Source organism: Odocoileus virginianus, chromosome X, assembly GCF_023699985.2.
Source record: "Odocoileus virginianus isolate 20LAN1187 ecotype Illinois chromosome X, Ovbor_1.2, whole genome shotgun sequence".
NCBI lineage: Eukaryota > Metazoa > Chordata > Mammalia > Artiodactyla > Cervidae > Odocoileus > Odocoileus virginianus.
In genome coordinates, this window is record NC_069708.1 from 9,969,752 (window position 1) to 9,984,563 (window position 14,812).

The window sequence follows — 14,812 nt, forward strand, 5'->3', positions numbered from 1 at the left end:
TGAACCCACCTGCCAATGCAGAAGATGCTAGAGACCTGAATTGGATGCCTGGGTGAAGAAGATCCCCTGGAAGAGGGCATGGCAACCCACTCTAGTATTCTTGCCTGAAGAATCCCTTGGACAGAGGAGCCTGGCGGGCTACAGTCCATGGGGTTGCAAAGAGTCAGACATGACTTAGCATGCAAGTAAATGATGCAGGCTAATTTTCCCTCCTCAAGATAATCAATCTACAAAGATCCTTTCACTATGTTAGATAATATATTCACGGGTTCCAGGGATTGGGATGTGAATATCTTCGGGGTTCATTATTCAGTCTATCACACATGGCTTAATTAGAGACTAAAGAACAAATTTCCCCAAGTAAACTGAAAAACTAATCAGGTCAATGTTTTCAAGAGGGGTGCCTAGAGTGCCTGAACTGTGAGGAACTAAACAGTAATTTAACTTTTAATAGCAATTTAAGAAGTTTGGTAATGGAGATTCTTAGATTGAACTTGGGAACTTGTAGCATACATGGGTCGTTTCTTTTAAAAACAAAATCTATTTAAAACTTAAGAAAAAAAATTCTCTCTTCTGCTTTCCTCTTGCCTTCCTTTGCTCTTCTTCCACTCTTCCTTCTTCACTTTCTTTTCTCAGTTACAGCGACCCCACAGACGGCAGCCCACCAGGCTCCCCCGTCCCTGGGATTCTCCAGGCAAGAACACTGGAGTGGGCTGCCATTTCCTTCTCCAATGCATGAAAGTGAAAAGTGAAAGTGAAGTCGCTCTCTCAGTCGTGTCCGACTCTTCGCGACCCCATGGACTGCAGCCCACCAGGCTCCTCCATCCATGGGATTTTCCAGGCAAGAGTGGGGTGCCATTGCCTTCTCTGTTTATAATCATTTCTTATTCAATTTTGAGTTCAGCAAGAAACAAAACCCCAGCATGATTTTTTCTGTTATCAGTCCTAAATGGAAGAACAGTAGTTATTTGAAAAAGAGATGCATATAAAATATATAATCAAAATAAATATAAATGGAATAATTTATTTATTTTTTTGCATCCAGTGAAGAATTTGCCAGATTGCTCTTTCCCAACTTGGGGCATAAATTAATTAGTTTTGTCTCATCCTGTTTGTTTGGTTTTCTTAGCATTTATTCTTGATTTATTTTTTAATTTATCCTGTTTATTTCTGAAGCACTTTGGCTACTCTGAAGTCCCACAGGGCTTTTAGTGCTAATGTTATTAGTCTTTGGTGTGACATCAACTTTTCTATATTGGGGACTTATGAGCTATCTCCGGCATTTATTCTTTTGAGGAACTAGCATTTAAAAGATTTATCTTGATCTAAGAGATTCTGTTTGTGGCTCATCACTTCTTTTTTTCCCTTAAAATGGTAAAACTATACCTTCCTAAGTGAACAATGCAAAGAAATAGAGGAAAACAATAGAATGGGAAAGACAAGTGATCTCTTCAAGAAAATTAGAGATACCAAGGGAACATTTCATGCAAAGATGGGCACAATAAAGGACAGAAATGGTATGGACTTAACACAAGCAGAAGATATTAAGAAGAGGGGGCAAGAATACACAGAAGAACTATACAAAAAAGATCTTCATGACCTGGATCACCACGATGGTGTGATCACTCACCTAGAGTCAGACATCCTGGAGTGCAAAGTCAAGGGGGCCTTAGGAAGCATCACTATGAACAAAGCTGGTGGAGGTGATGGAATTCCAGTTGAGCTATTTTAAATCCTGAAAGATGATGCTATGAAAGTGCTGCACTCAATATGCCAGCAAATTTGGAAAATGCAGCAGTGACCACAGGACTGGAAAAGGTCAGTTTTCATTCCAATCCCAAAGAAGGGCAATGCCAAAGAATGTTCAGACTACTGCACAATTGCACTCATTTCACATGCTAGCAAAGTAATGCTCAAATTCCTTCAAGCTAGGCTTCAACAGTATGTGAACTGAGAACTTTCAGATGTACAAGCTGGATTTAGAAAAGGCAGAGGAACCAGAGATCAAACTGCCAACATCTGCTGGATCAACGAAAAAGCAAGAGAATTCCAGAAAAACATCTACTTCCACTTCATTGACTACACTAAAACCTTTGGCTGTGTGGATCACAACAAACTGTGGAAAATTCTTAAAGAGATGGGAATACCAGACCACCTTACCTGCCTCCTGAGAAACCTGTATGCAGGTCAAGAAGCAACATTTAGAACCAGACATGGAACAACGGACTGGTTCCAAATTGGGAAACAAATACATCAGGACTGTATATTGTCACCCTGCTTATTTAACTATTATGCAGAATACATCATGCCAAATGCCAGGCTGGATGAAGCACAAGCCAGAATCAAGATTGCTGGGAGAAATATCAATAATCTCAGATACGTAGATGATACCGCCCTTATGGCAGAAAGTGAAGAGGAACTAAAGAGCCCTTTGATGAAAGTGAAAGAGGAGAGTGAAAAAGTTGGCATAAAACTCAACATTCCAAAAATGAAGATCATGGCATCTGGTCCTATCACTTCATGGCAAACAGATGGGGAAAGAATGGAATCAGTGACAGACTTTATTTTCTTGGGCTCCAAAATCACTGTAGATGGTGACTGCAGCCATGAAAGTAAAAGATGCCTGCTCTTTGGAAGAAAAGCTATGACAAACCTAGATAGTATATTAAAAGCAGAGACATTAGTTTGCTGACAAATGTCCGTCTAGTCACAGCTATGGTTTTTCCAGTAGTCATGTATGGATGTAAGAGTTGGACCATAAAGAAAGCTGAGCGCCAAAGACTTGATGCTTTTGAACTGTGGTGTTGGAGAAGGCTCTTGAGAGTCCCTTGGACTGCAAGGAGATCAAATCAGTCAATCCTAAAGGAAATCAATCCTGATATTCTTTAGAAGGACTGATGCTGAAGCTCCAATACTTTGGTCACCTGATGTGAAGAGCTGACTCATTAGAAAAGACCCTGATGCTGGGAAAGATTGAAGGCGGGAGGAGAAGGGGACGACAGAGGATGAGATGGTTGGATGGCATCACCGACTGGATGGACATGAGTTTGAGCAAGCTCCGGGAGATGATGCAGAACAGGGAAGCCTGGCATACTGCAGTCCTTGGTGTTGCAAAGAATTGGACATGACTGAGCCACTGAAGAACAACAACAATACCTTTATAACATTTTCACTCTATAGGGGAACAAAATCAGCCACAACAAAATGTGTCTCTTTGATGTGCGGATTATTTCAAGCTGAAAACAATCAAGGTCTAAAAGATTCAGGATCAATCTTTGACCTTAAACCTCACTGCATGAAAGAATTTAGACAGCAGTCCCATTCTCAGAATAGAGTTATCACTAGAGATATGTAAAGAACATGGGCAAGATGTACTAGGGAAACTCAGCAGGGTCTAGAGATCAGGGTCCACTCTGTGTCCCCTGGTCTCTGTGTAGCCCAGCAAACATTTGGTTAGCAAATATTTGCTTTTCCACCTCTGTGTGAATTGCCTCCCTCCTCTTTGAAGTTCCAAACCACTGCCCCTACTTCTTTAGCTGAAGATGGTATTGAAGGTGAGGGTTTCAGCCATTTTGGCAAGTTACTGAATGTTGCTGGGTCTCTTCCATGCCTACATGTTATTAAACTTTTATTTGATTTTCTGCTGTTAATCTGGCTGATGCCAGTTTAACCCTTAGAGCAGCCAGGAGAACTTAGGATAGAGGAAAAATTTTCCCTCCCTGACTCCTTTTCATTCATTTGGTTGCTTTATGCTCTTCTAATATCAATGTCTCAAATCTCCCATTCTTTCCATTTCTACAGACTGCCTCCTCAGCTAACCAGCTGTTCACGATTCTGTAGTGGATTTGCTCTCTACTTCTAAATATCATCAAGTTTTCAGTGTATAAGCTTTCTAAATTGTAAACAATGATTGAATGATGGGACTGTGAGTGTTTTTTCTTTTTCTTTTGATCTTTTGGGGGATTTTTCATATACTTTATATTTTATAAATTCTAGAAAACATGATAGATATGTAATATATTAATATAGAATAATATATTACTATATAATATATAATTCTAGAAATAATATATACCATTATAATATATACTATAACAGATTCTAAAATACTATTAAAATAATATTGTATTTTTATTAAAATAAGTTCTTGATAAAATTATTGTCACAGATATGGACTCTTTTGGAAAATAATTTCTGATCATTTCTGCACAAAAATAATGTCCTGTGTACAGAAATCACCATATTCCTGTATCTTTTGGTTTTTCTCTACTTCTCTCCATCTCTGTATATATGTATGAAAGGAGTTTTAAAAAACTAAATGTTTTAAACATTAACTTAGTAAAACTGAGGAAAGAGGTTAAAGTTTGTTACAATAATAAAATGAAACCCACCAGATAAATGATGAAAGATCAGCTAAGATATTCCAAGGTTAAAAAAATTAAAACCCTACTGTAACAATAAAACAATTCACGCATAGTAAGTCCAAAATCTGATGGAGGGAATATTTTTGAGGGGAGAATAAGTAATCAATGGAGAACTTTTCAAGCTTTGGGATTCCTAAATGGATTACATATAAGCCACTCCTGCATGTTAGGGCAGGGAGCCCCAAGAGAGAAAGGTCAAAGCCAAGTCCACTAGCCAAGCCTCCTTGGGGTTGCAGGACAATAAGCATGAAGGTAGCCCCAGTTGCACCCCCTCAATGGTAAGTTCCCAATGCTCCTACCCTCCATATAGGCTGTAGATTACCTTTTTGTATATAAAAGCTCTTAATACATATACTGTATCAACAACTACAGACTCTATTACCTTATAATATAGAGCAGGTTGCTAAGACTACTGACTAAAGGGAGCAGAAAGAACATCTTATAAAACACTCCCTCAAATATCTATAAATAAAGATATTACTCTTTATTGTTAAGTAGGTCTCTTTGCTTTTTATTTGGATCAACTGCAGAAATACTATTCTGAGGTAGTCTTGATCTCATCAATATTCTTGTGATATGCAAGAAGTAGCAACTCTTCCTCCCATTAAGAAGAGAAATGTGGACTAAAAATTATCTTTCTTTCCCCCTGTGTGTGTTAATTGCTCAGTTGTGTCTGACTCTTTGCGACCCCATGGACTGTGGCCTGCCAGACTCCTCTGTCCGTGGGATTCTCCAGGCACGAATATTAGAGTGAGTAGCCATTCCCTTCTCTAGGGGATCTTCCCAATCCAGGGATCGAACCCAGGTCTCTTGCATTGCAGGCAGATTCTTTACTGTCTGAGTCACCTTGGAAGCCCTTTTCCCTCTAATACTATCCTCAATGAAAAGGAGAGCATTGCACATACAGCGCTATGTATTCACCATACTACTTTGTCTTCCTGGACACACAGAAAGACAATATTCCCAACCTCCTTTGAAGATGGATTGGGACCATTTCACTGAGTTCTTGCCAATGGAATGTAGACAGAAATGGTATATGCCATTTCCAAGTCTGGCTATAAAAAGCCTGTGGAGAAGCAATGCTCTGGTTCTTTCTCTCCTGATAGCAGAGGTTATGTAGGCCACATGTTTACATGGGAATACAATGAACTGGTGGAAACCTGGATCCCTGAGTCACTAAACAGAAGAGACCCCTGCCAACCCACATCAGACTTTAAGATAGTAAAACTGTTCTGAGGCCCAATGTCTTTATCTGTAATGACTTATATCAAGGCTATGTCTTCTGCAATGCCACTTATTCTTCCTTCAAATATTCTTGATTTATAATATGATTTTCCAAGTCATATTGCTCTATTTATTTTTATTTTACTCTCTTTTGAAAAGTCTATTTTTAAAATATTTAAATAGCTTATAGAAAAGTTATATCTGGGAGGCTCCCTTTTAATAGCTACACTGATTATTTTTATTATATTAATTAATAATAGCCCACTAGTGAAAACACCATAGGAACTTTTATAGCCATAAAGTTCATTTTACTACTGTCATATTTGAAGTCACATAGAGCTATAAAGTTTTGCTATTACTATATAGCTGAGTAGCTCTACTAGATACAATCCTGCCACAGGAAACAATTAAAAATTCTGGGGAAAAAGTAATATAAAACAGTGACTGGGAAGCATAGGAGAATAAACACAAACAGTAGGTCTTGGAGGGAACTCAAAACTCAAAAGGAGGAACAGAGCCCAGAACCAGTTTAACACCCATTAGACTGAGGACAAAACAAAGATCTCCCTACCTGGAGTGGCTAAAACTTGGATAGAAAATCTCCAGAATTTCTGGCCTGAAGAACTAAAGGACAGAATCCAGGGCAACCACAGACACTGCAAAGGAGGGGTGTGACAATGAAAAGGAGACAAGAGGGGAAGTGTATCAATTTCTCTCTATAAATTTTGCTCAGCTCTGTAGCTGACCCTTGAACCACACAGGGGCTGGGGTAGGCTCAAATTAACACAATTTTATCTGTGAGAGCTGAAATTTGAGATGTCGCCACCTCAGGAGATTCAGACCGTGAAGTCTGAAACCAACCAAAGGACATACCTGATTTGAAAACAAACAAGCAAAATATCAAAACCAACTCTTCGGGAGCCTATAGCAGAATCCAAATCTCCATGATGTAACATTCATAATATCCAGCAAACAAAAGTATACAACAGGACAGGAAAACGTGGCCCAATTTTTAGCAGAAAAGATAATCAACAGAGATCAACCCTAAGGTGACTCAGTCGTCGAAATTATTACACAAGGATATTGTAATTATGCTCAGGGAATTAAATAAAAATACCTTCAGGATGAATGTAAAGACAGGGACTCTCAGCAAAGAAGTAAGAACTATAAATAGAACCCAGTGGAAACTGTAGAAGGGAAATCAGATAGTGGCAGTCCACCTCTCAATTATGAATTACAAAGAAAAATTAATTTTTTATAACAAAGCTGTAAACAAGGAAGAACAAAAAGCTTTGCTCAGCACCCAGCTCTAAGTCGTTACTGGCTGACCAGGCACTCTGAGAGGAATTCAGGATGAAAAACAGGATGAGGCTCTCTGTGCTTTGGAAAAAACAAGTCCCCTTACACAGTTAGATCCATACATAGAAAAGCGCTCAGGTCATTAACTTGAGATATCTGTTCTTTGTGAATAGCAGTAATCTTTTACCAAGCTGCATGCTTGACTGCATGATTCCCTAGCCAAATGTCATATACAAACGAGGTTGCTTCCTCTTCCTTCTTGGAGCAGTTCCCTCAGAGCTATTGAGAGGCTGTCTCCTTGGGCTATAGTCCTCAGGAAGGTCTCGACATGTACACACGGCTATATTTAAAATGGATAACCAACAAGGACCTATGCATAGCATAGGGAACTGTAATAACTTAATTGGGAAAATAATTTGAAAAAGAACAGATATATGTATAGGTATAGCTGAATCACTTTGCAGCACACCTGAAACCAACAGAACATTGTTAATCAACTGTACCCCAATATAAAATAAAAAGTTACAAAAAACCAACAAAAACCAACTCATAACTCTGAGAGAGTGAATTTTTCTCCCAAGTCGACATGGCAAGGAAAGGAGCAAAGTGACCCCATCATTCCCTATACTTTTCTCCAAACTCTTATTACGAACTAAGCATTGAGAAGAGTCTGAGGATATGGGGAGAAAGATATAAGTAAGGAGGAACAGATTCACTTCCCTTCCTTAAAGGAGTTCAAAGTCTTAGAATTTTGTGAAGTGAAATCCATTCACCTTTATTACGAGGAATGTAACAAAAATATCTGTTACAAATGATTTATATATTGTAACTGGAGAGTATTGGAAAATAATCCTTTTGGAGAGAATATTAAAACTCTTTGATAGACATAGTTATTTGTCATATCTATTTTCATGTGAAATCATTTCAACAGGCTTCGCATTCCAATTAGAGTAATTCCATGCCATATGTGGTCCTCATACTATTCATTACTCTGACTATCTTTCTTCTTTTTAATCTTATCCTCTTGCAACTTTTCCAGCAAAACCCATTTCCCCTTAAGGCCAGTCTTTTACCATTTGTTTCATTAAGAAATCTTTAGTTTACAGAGAAAAAATAAAGTTAATTACAAAGTAGTCAGTGGGTGACAAGTGGAAAAACAGGGTCGGGGAAGATGCTAAAGACACATAAAAGTTACAGGAATCTTAGAGGAGAGGAAGAGAGTTTCAAGTCACACGCTGAATAGATGAAATATCTTTCTTAAATTATTACTCATATTCTGGAAATACCCTGTGAAACTATATGAAATGTGTTAAATGTTGTCATAATATTGTATTTTATGCATTCTAAAAATATCACGTTGCTTTAAAGGATGAGAAAAAAACTACAGTAATGCTTAGAAGATGTACACTGTACTGCACTGCTGTTTTCTAACATTTCATTTTGTGTTACAGTATCTCTTCATGACATACTTATTATGAAATTGACATTTAAATTTTACCTGATGTCAGGCGTTGGCATTTTAATCCTGTCAGGCATCTTTTCTTTTTATATGATGATCTCAATGAATGCTCTGCTTTGTTCTTTTCTTTTGTTTTCAATTCCATTTCAAAACATACTGCGTGAATATTTTTCTTCCTTTGTTCACATACATTTAACAGCCCTCCAGTACCTAAAAAGAAGAGTAGATAAAACACATGTGGATATTGTAGTAAAGGTAATTAACTGTAATTTTAAAAAGATAATATTTACAAAGCCAAAAAATTTTTAAAGGAGAAAAAAACATAAAAAAATAAAAAGGACAACATTCGTTAATAACATGATTCCTCTTTATCTCTGCCCACTTTCTCCCTTGGCTGATATTTTTAAAAGTCCACAAGAGATCTTCATATGGCTTCCTGGATTTTTTTTCCTCACAATTCTCAGAACAAAGAATAATTGTGCCCCAAGGCTAAAGGAACAATGACACTTCTGCTTATTTTTCTTTAAAAGCGAGCTATTGTTTCGGCTGTGTGCATTCATTGCCTTTCTGATTTTCTTTCAGAGCTTTTTACTGTGTAAAACATTTGTTGCAGGCTGATGTATTGAAATCACAGATTGCAAATATATTTGGAGTTTTATTTATCTTGTCTGAACTGGGTGAGACATCATCTTTCTACAACTTTCTGATGAAACACACCAACTTAGTACTGCTTTTTAAATTAAAGCTTGTGGATGTAAAATGCCTGTAGAAATTACCTGTGCTGAAGGGTCTCCAAGACCATCCCTGCATTCAGACATTCACTAGAAGGACTCATAAGACAGTTGCATACACCGCTAAGAATTATTACAGTGATGCAGCAAGGATATACAGCCAGATCATGACGGGGAAAGACACAAGCAGAATCTAGAAGAATCCACATGCAGGCTTCCTTTTGTTCTCTTCCTGTTACTAAATCAAATTTGGATCTACTTGCCCACTGAGACGGAGAAGGCAAGGGCACCCCACTCCAGTACTCTTGCCTGGAAAATCCCATGGGCGGAGGAGCCTGGTGGGCTGCAGTCCATGGGGTCTCGAAGAATCAGACATGACTGAGCGACTTCACTTTCGCTTTTCACTTTTATGCATTGGGGAAGGAAATGGCAACCCACTCCAGTGCTCTTGCCTGGAGAATCCCAGGGATGGGGTCGCACAGAGTCGGACACGACTGAAGTGACTTAGCAGTAGCAGCAGCCCACTGACAAGCAAAGCCAATCTACTTATAACAGGTGGTGGTGAAAGAAAGTACAGCATTTATGTGCAGGGCACCAAACAAGGAGAGAGCTTCCTTTCCTAGCTCAGATGGTAAAGCTTCTGCCTGCAATGTGGGAGACCCGGGTTTGATCCCTGGGTTGGGAAAATCCCTGAGTTGGGAAGATCCTCTGGAGAAGGAACTGGCAACCCACTCCAGTATTCTTGCCTGGAAAATCCCATGGACAGAAGAGCCTGGTGGGCTACAGTCAATGGGGTCGCAAAGAGTTGGACATGACTAAACGACTAACACTTTCACAAACAAGGAGAATGGGCAGCTCATGCTCAAAAGACCAGAACTCCTTGCTGGCTTTCAGGGGAGAGTTTTTGAAAGGCAGCATTTGGGGTGACTGCTGCAGGATACAAGACTTTCTTCTGATTGGTTGGTGGTAAGGTAACAGGGTGATGTTTTGGTAATCTTAATCAATCATCAACCTTCTGGTTCCAATCAGTCTGAGGTCTACCTTCTTGTGGTCAGAATGTAGTCACCATCCTCCAGCTAGGTGGGGAGTCTTAGTGTTTGCAAAATGACTCAAAGATATATGTCAGATTATTATGTGGATTCTTTACCAGCTGAGCTACCAGGGAAGCCAAAATTACTGCAGACAGTGACTGCAGTCATGAAACCAGAAGATGATTGCTTTTTGGCGAGAAAGTGATGATAAACATAGTGTGTTGAAAAGCAGAGATACCACTCTCCCAACAAAGGTCTATATAGTCTAGGCTATGGTCTTCCCAGTGGTCACATACGGTTGTGAGAGCTGGACCGTAAAGAAAGCAGAATACTAAAGAATTGATGCTTTCAAACTGTGGTGCTGGAGAAGACTCCTGAGAGTCCCTTGGACAGCAAGGAGACCAAACCAGTCAATCTTAAGGGAGATCAACCCCGAATATTCACTGGAAGGACTGATGCTGAAGCTGAAGTTCCAGTATTTTGGTCATCTGATGTGAACAGACAACACATCGTAAAAGTCCCTGATGCTGGGAAAGATTGAGGGCAGAAGAAGACGGCGTCAGAGGATGAGATGGCTGGACAGCATCACTAATGTGCTGTACATGAACGTGGGCAAACTCCAGGAAATGGTGAGGGACAGGGAGGCCTGGCACGCTACAGTCCATGGGATTGCAAAAGTCGGATACGATTGGGCAACTGAACAACAACAACAACATTATGTGGATCTCTTGAGGAAGAACTAAGACTCTGTTTTATCGCTGAACTATTATCTAAGCTCTCACAACTTTTCTTGCTTGAATGCTTTTCCTTTGTTTCGGCATTCCTTCATTTCCCTAATTAGCAAATGCTTGAGTCTGCTCTTTGGAACTCAGGAAGGACCTAGGAGACTAAAGCCTTTTTCTACAGGAGAGAAATGGGGGACACGGAGGGGCTTTTGTACCTGGGAAGGCCTGCAGGGTCTTGCTAGGTTTTATTCCTCCCATTAGGTGTCACTCAGAGTGCACGCTTTCCCCAGCAAGAAAAATGCAGCAACACATGTGTGATCTTACTACCCAGGGCCATCCATTTGAGACTTAGCATTTGGGGCTTTCATTGGGGGCTGGTCACGTAGGTACCCTCTGTCAATCATGTATCAAAATTCTAGATGATACTATGCAGGGCCCAGTGGGACTCCTGGGAATGAGGCCTTCCTGTGTCACCCATTTCCTTGATTATAGGAAACAGCCTCCATTCAGCCTCCATGACCTTCCCTGAATTCCAACAGGCAGATTCAAGCAGTTGTTAAAAGGGAAGGGAGGGGATGTGAGACTAGGGAGAAACAAACAGTCAAGAGCAGCCTTGGGTCAAGGTCCTGTTTTCCCATTTCCCCATCCATGGATACACACAAGAGTTCTTTGAGCTATTTTGCAGATACTGAAAGCCCCTCCAGGTGGGAGAAGTTAACAATTAATAATGGTATGCTGCCCACAGGCACGTAGACCCCAGACCAGTTGGACCTGAAGGTCGATGATGTGGACTCCTATTTACCTTACCAGTAACCCATAAGAAGAAAGTCCACGAGCTGATCACACCCTCTTTGAACCATTACTATAAAACTTCTCAGTATCTGCCCCAAGTTGGGACACACGGTTTTGAGGTCTTTAGCCTGCTGTGGCCCCCCTTTGCCTGGCAAAGCAATAAAGCTACTCTTTTCTACTTCACGAAAAACTCGGTCTCCAAGATTTGACTTGGCACCATTGTGCAGAGAAGCTGGGCTCTCAGCATTGCATACTTCAGAAGGAAAGCAGAGTTCAGCAGGAACTACATTGTTTGCACAAACCATTTAGACACAGTGGGTCACCCTTATCAGTTTGGGGACTGGTGGGCACCCTCCCCAAATCCAAGTTCCCAGATGCCAGGCAAAGTTCAAACTCACTAACAGACTCTTCTTAGGAAAGCAGTCTCAAGCATGTTATCTTAACTCTTTTCTGCAAAGTAGCTAACCAAGTTAGCCGTGCAAATAGAATATTTTTGAACACCAGTAATTTACCTAAAAATAAATGCCCTTTATACTGTAGTCTACCTACCTCAGCAAAGTTACAGTAATAGCAATTTATTTTCTGGTTACAAATATAGATTTCCCAATGTAATTTATTAGCTTTTCTTTTTGAAGGTAATGTCAACTAAAAAGCCACAATAAAAAACAACTGATCTTACATTCTTCTGTCAACAGTCTCATTAACGAGTTTGTTGAGGTATTCAATTAACAGGATGTTGGAATTAATCAGAGTTAAAATGTAATTTCTCTCTGACCCTGTTGAAAACTAAAAGCCTATTATGGCACTTTGGCTACTCTAAGTCTCTTGGCAGGCCTGGAAGTTCACACATTAATAGATGAGCTGAAGCTACTGCACATTCTTTGCTGTTCATCTCTACTTTGACTAAAGAAGCCTTTGATGTATATCAAACCTACCAGTTTGAGCCAGTTTTTTAATACTTGTTTTCTTTTAACATTAAGATCCACTACAATATTGTAAAGTAATTAGCCTCCAACTAATAAAAATAAATGAAAAAATATATATAGAGACATTGAAAAAAAAAAGAATACAGCTGCTGATATTTTTTAAAAAATAATCTTATTTCTTTACTTTTGGCTATGCTGGCTCTTCATTACTGTGCACAGGCTTTCTCTAGTTGAGCAAGCAATGGCTACTCTCCAGTTGCCATGCGAGAGCTTCTAATTGGGATGGCTTCTTTTGTTTCAGAGCACAGGCTCTAGGGTACACAGACTTCAGTAGTTGCAGCATGAGGTCTCAGTAGTTGCGTCACATGGGCTTAGTTGCCCCACCGGCATATGCAATCTTCCAAGACCGGGGATCAAACCCATGTCCCCTACATTGGCAGGCAGATTCTTAACCACTGGACCACCAGAGAAGTCCTCAGCTGCTTATCTCTAAGCAGAACTATTTTCTCATTCTTTCAACCTACAAAAGCCTGCTGTTCCCTACGTATATACTTTAAACATAGATATCAGTGTATTAGACGTATCTTACTTCCTAGGTGGCGCTAGTGGTAAAGAACCCACCTGCCAATGCAGGAGACATAAGAGACGAAGGTTCGAACCCTGGGTTGGGAAGATCTCCTGGAGGAGGGCATGACAACCCACTCCAGTATTCTTGCCTGGAGAATCCCATGGACAGAGGAGCCTGGTGGGCTACAGTTCATAGGGTCGCAAAAAGTCGGACACAAGTGAAGCGGCTTAGCACACACACATACACTATTAATAGTAGGTAAGTGATCATTATGCTTCTGGGAAAATTATATATACTCTTATCTCATTAGGATGTATTTTATTAGGCCCTAAGTAACTGTTTTTTTTTTTTTTATACACTCAAGGATTCCATGTGGACAAGTTCAGTTGGATAAGCAAACTGTCCTATTTCACTTTGAGGGATGTGGGGTCTTGGTGAGCCCACATATGCTTGGTTGAGCATAGAGTGTTATTAGGAGCACTGACTCTGGTGCCAGGGAGACTAGGATTTGCATGCTCTCTCTGCTACTTACTGTGTGATCCTGGTTAAGTCTCTTGTACTTGTGATCAGTTTCTCAGCAGTGCCCAGCTCTTTGTGACGTCCTGGAGTGTAGTAACCCAGGCTCCTCTGTCCATGGGATTTATCAGGCAAGAATACTGGGGTGGGTTGCCATCCTTACTCCAGGGGATCTTCCTGACCCGTGGATCAAACCCGTGTCTTTTGCATCTCATGCAATGGCGGGTGGGTTCTTTATCACTGAGTCACCAGAGAAGCTCTGGTTAAGTCTTAGCTTCTCCTCAGTCTCTACAACTGTAAAATGGTGGTGTTGGGGGGAACACTAATAGTTCCTCTTTTTGAGTGATTAAATAAGTATACAAAGCTTAGTAAATTAAGATATTGTTTATTGTTATTATTTTCATTTCATGACTATGCAAAATTCAAACTTGGCTTTCAATGCAAACATTGAATTATTCAGCTGGAATCATCAAGGTTAGCTTAAGAAAAAAGCTACAGTCCATGCTTAAAACCTAGTAAACTTGGATCAGTTCAGTTCAGTCACTCAGTCGTGTCCAACTCTTTGCAACCCCATGAATTGCAGCATGCCAGGCCTCCCAGTCCATCTCCAGATAGGCTTTCTCAAAAATAAATTTCCTTAGTCAAAGCACATTTTTAAGGAGTTACTTTGAATTAAAGCAACCGGAATGCATATATGCACACACTGAACACCAGGAACAAAAAACTATATTACAGAAAAACTATTACTTTAGGAATTATACATCTATAAATTTAGATAATACAAACAACTCAAAAAAATATCCATGTATCTTGATATTGTCCTAAAATTGGAATGAGACTGACTTTTTATGCCCGTCTTTCTTAATTAAAATGCTTGAAAATTGTATCATTCTGCTTAGAAAAGTAGACTATCATATAAATATTAAAGACTGAAAAAACTGACTTGATACAATGTGCACTTAGGGTTGGGATGATTCATTTCAGGTTGACTTGCGTTCTTACATTGTTGATTTGTTTTCTTATATTGTTATATATTGTGTTTTTCCGTTTTATAAATTTTATTTTTGGCTGTGTTGGGTCCTTTTGCTGCGCGGGCTACTCTCTAGTTGGGGTGCGC

The 14,812-nt window shown here is 39.7% G+C and overlaps 1 protein-coding gene across 1 annotated transcript in view; it reads right to left on the minus strand.

Moving 5' to 3' along the window:
* The window catches only part of PRRG1 (proline rich and Gla domain 1), a 159,223-nt gene extending 150,449 nt beyond the window's left edge, over positions 1-8,774 (minus strand). The window contains exon 1 of the mRNA XM_020903192.2: positions 8,446-8,774. Within this exon, the coding sequence (XP_020758851.2) occupies positions 8,446-8,483 (38 nt within the window). The 5' untranslated portion in view covers positions 8,484-8,774. The remainder of the gene's footprint in view (positions 1-8,445) is intronic.
* Between the last annotated feature and the right edge of the window lie 6,038 nt (positions 8,775-14,812).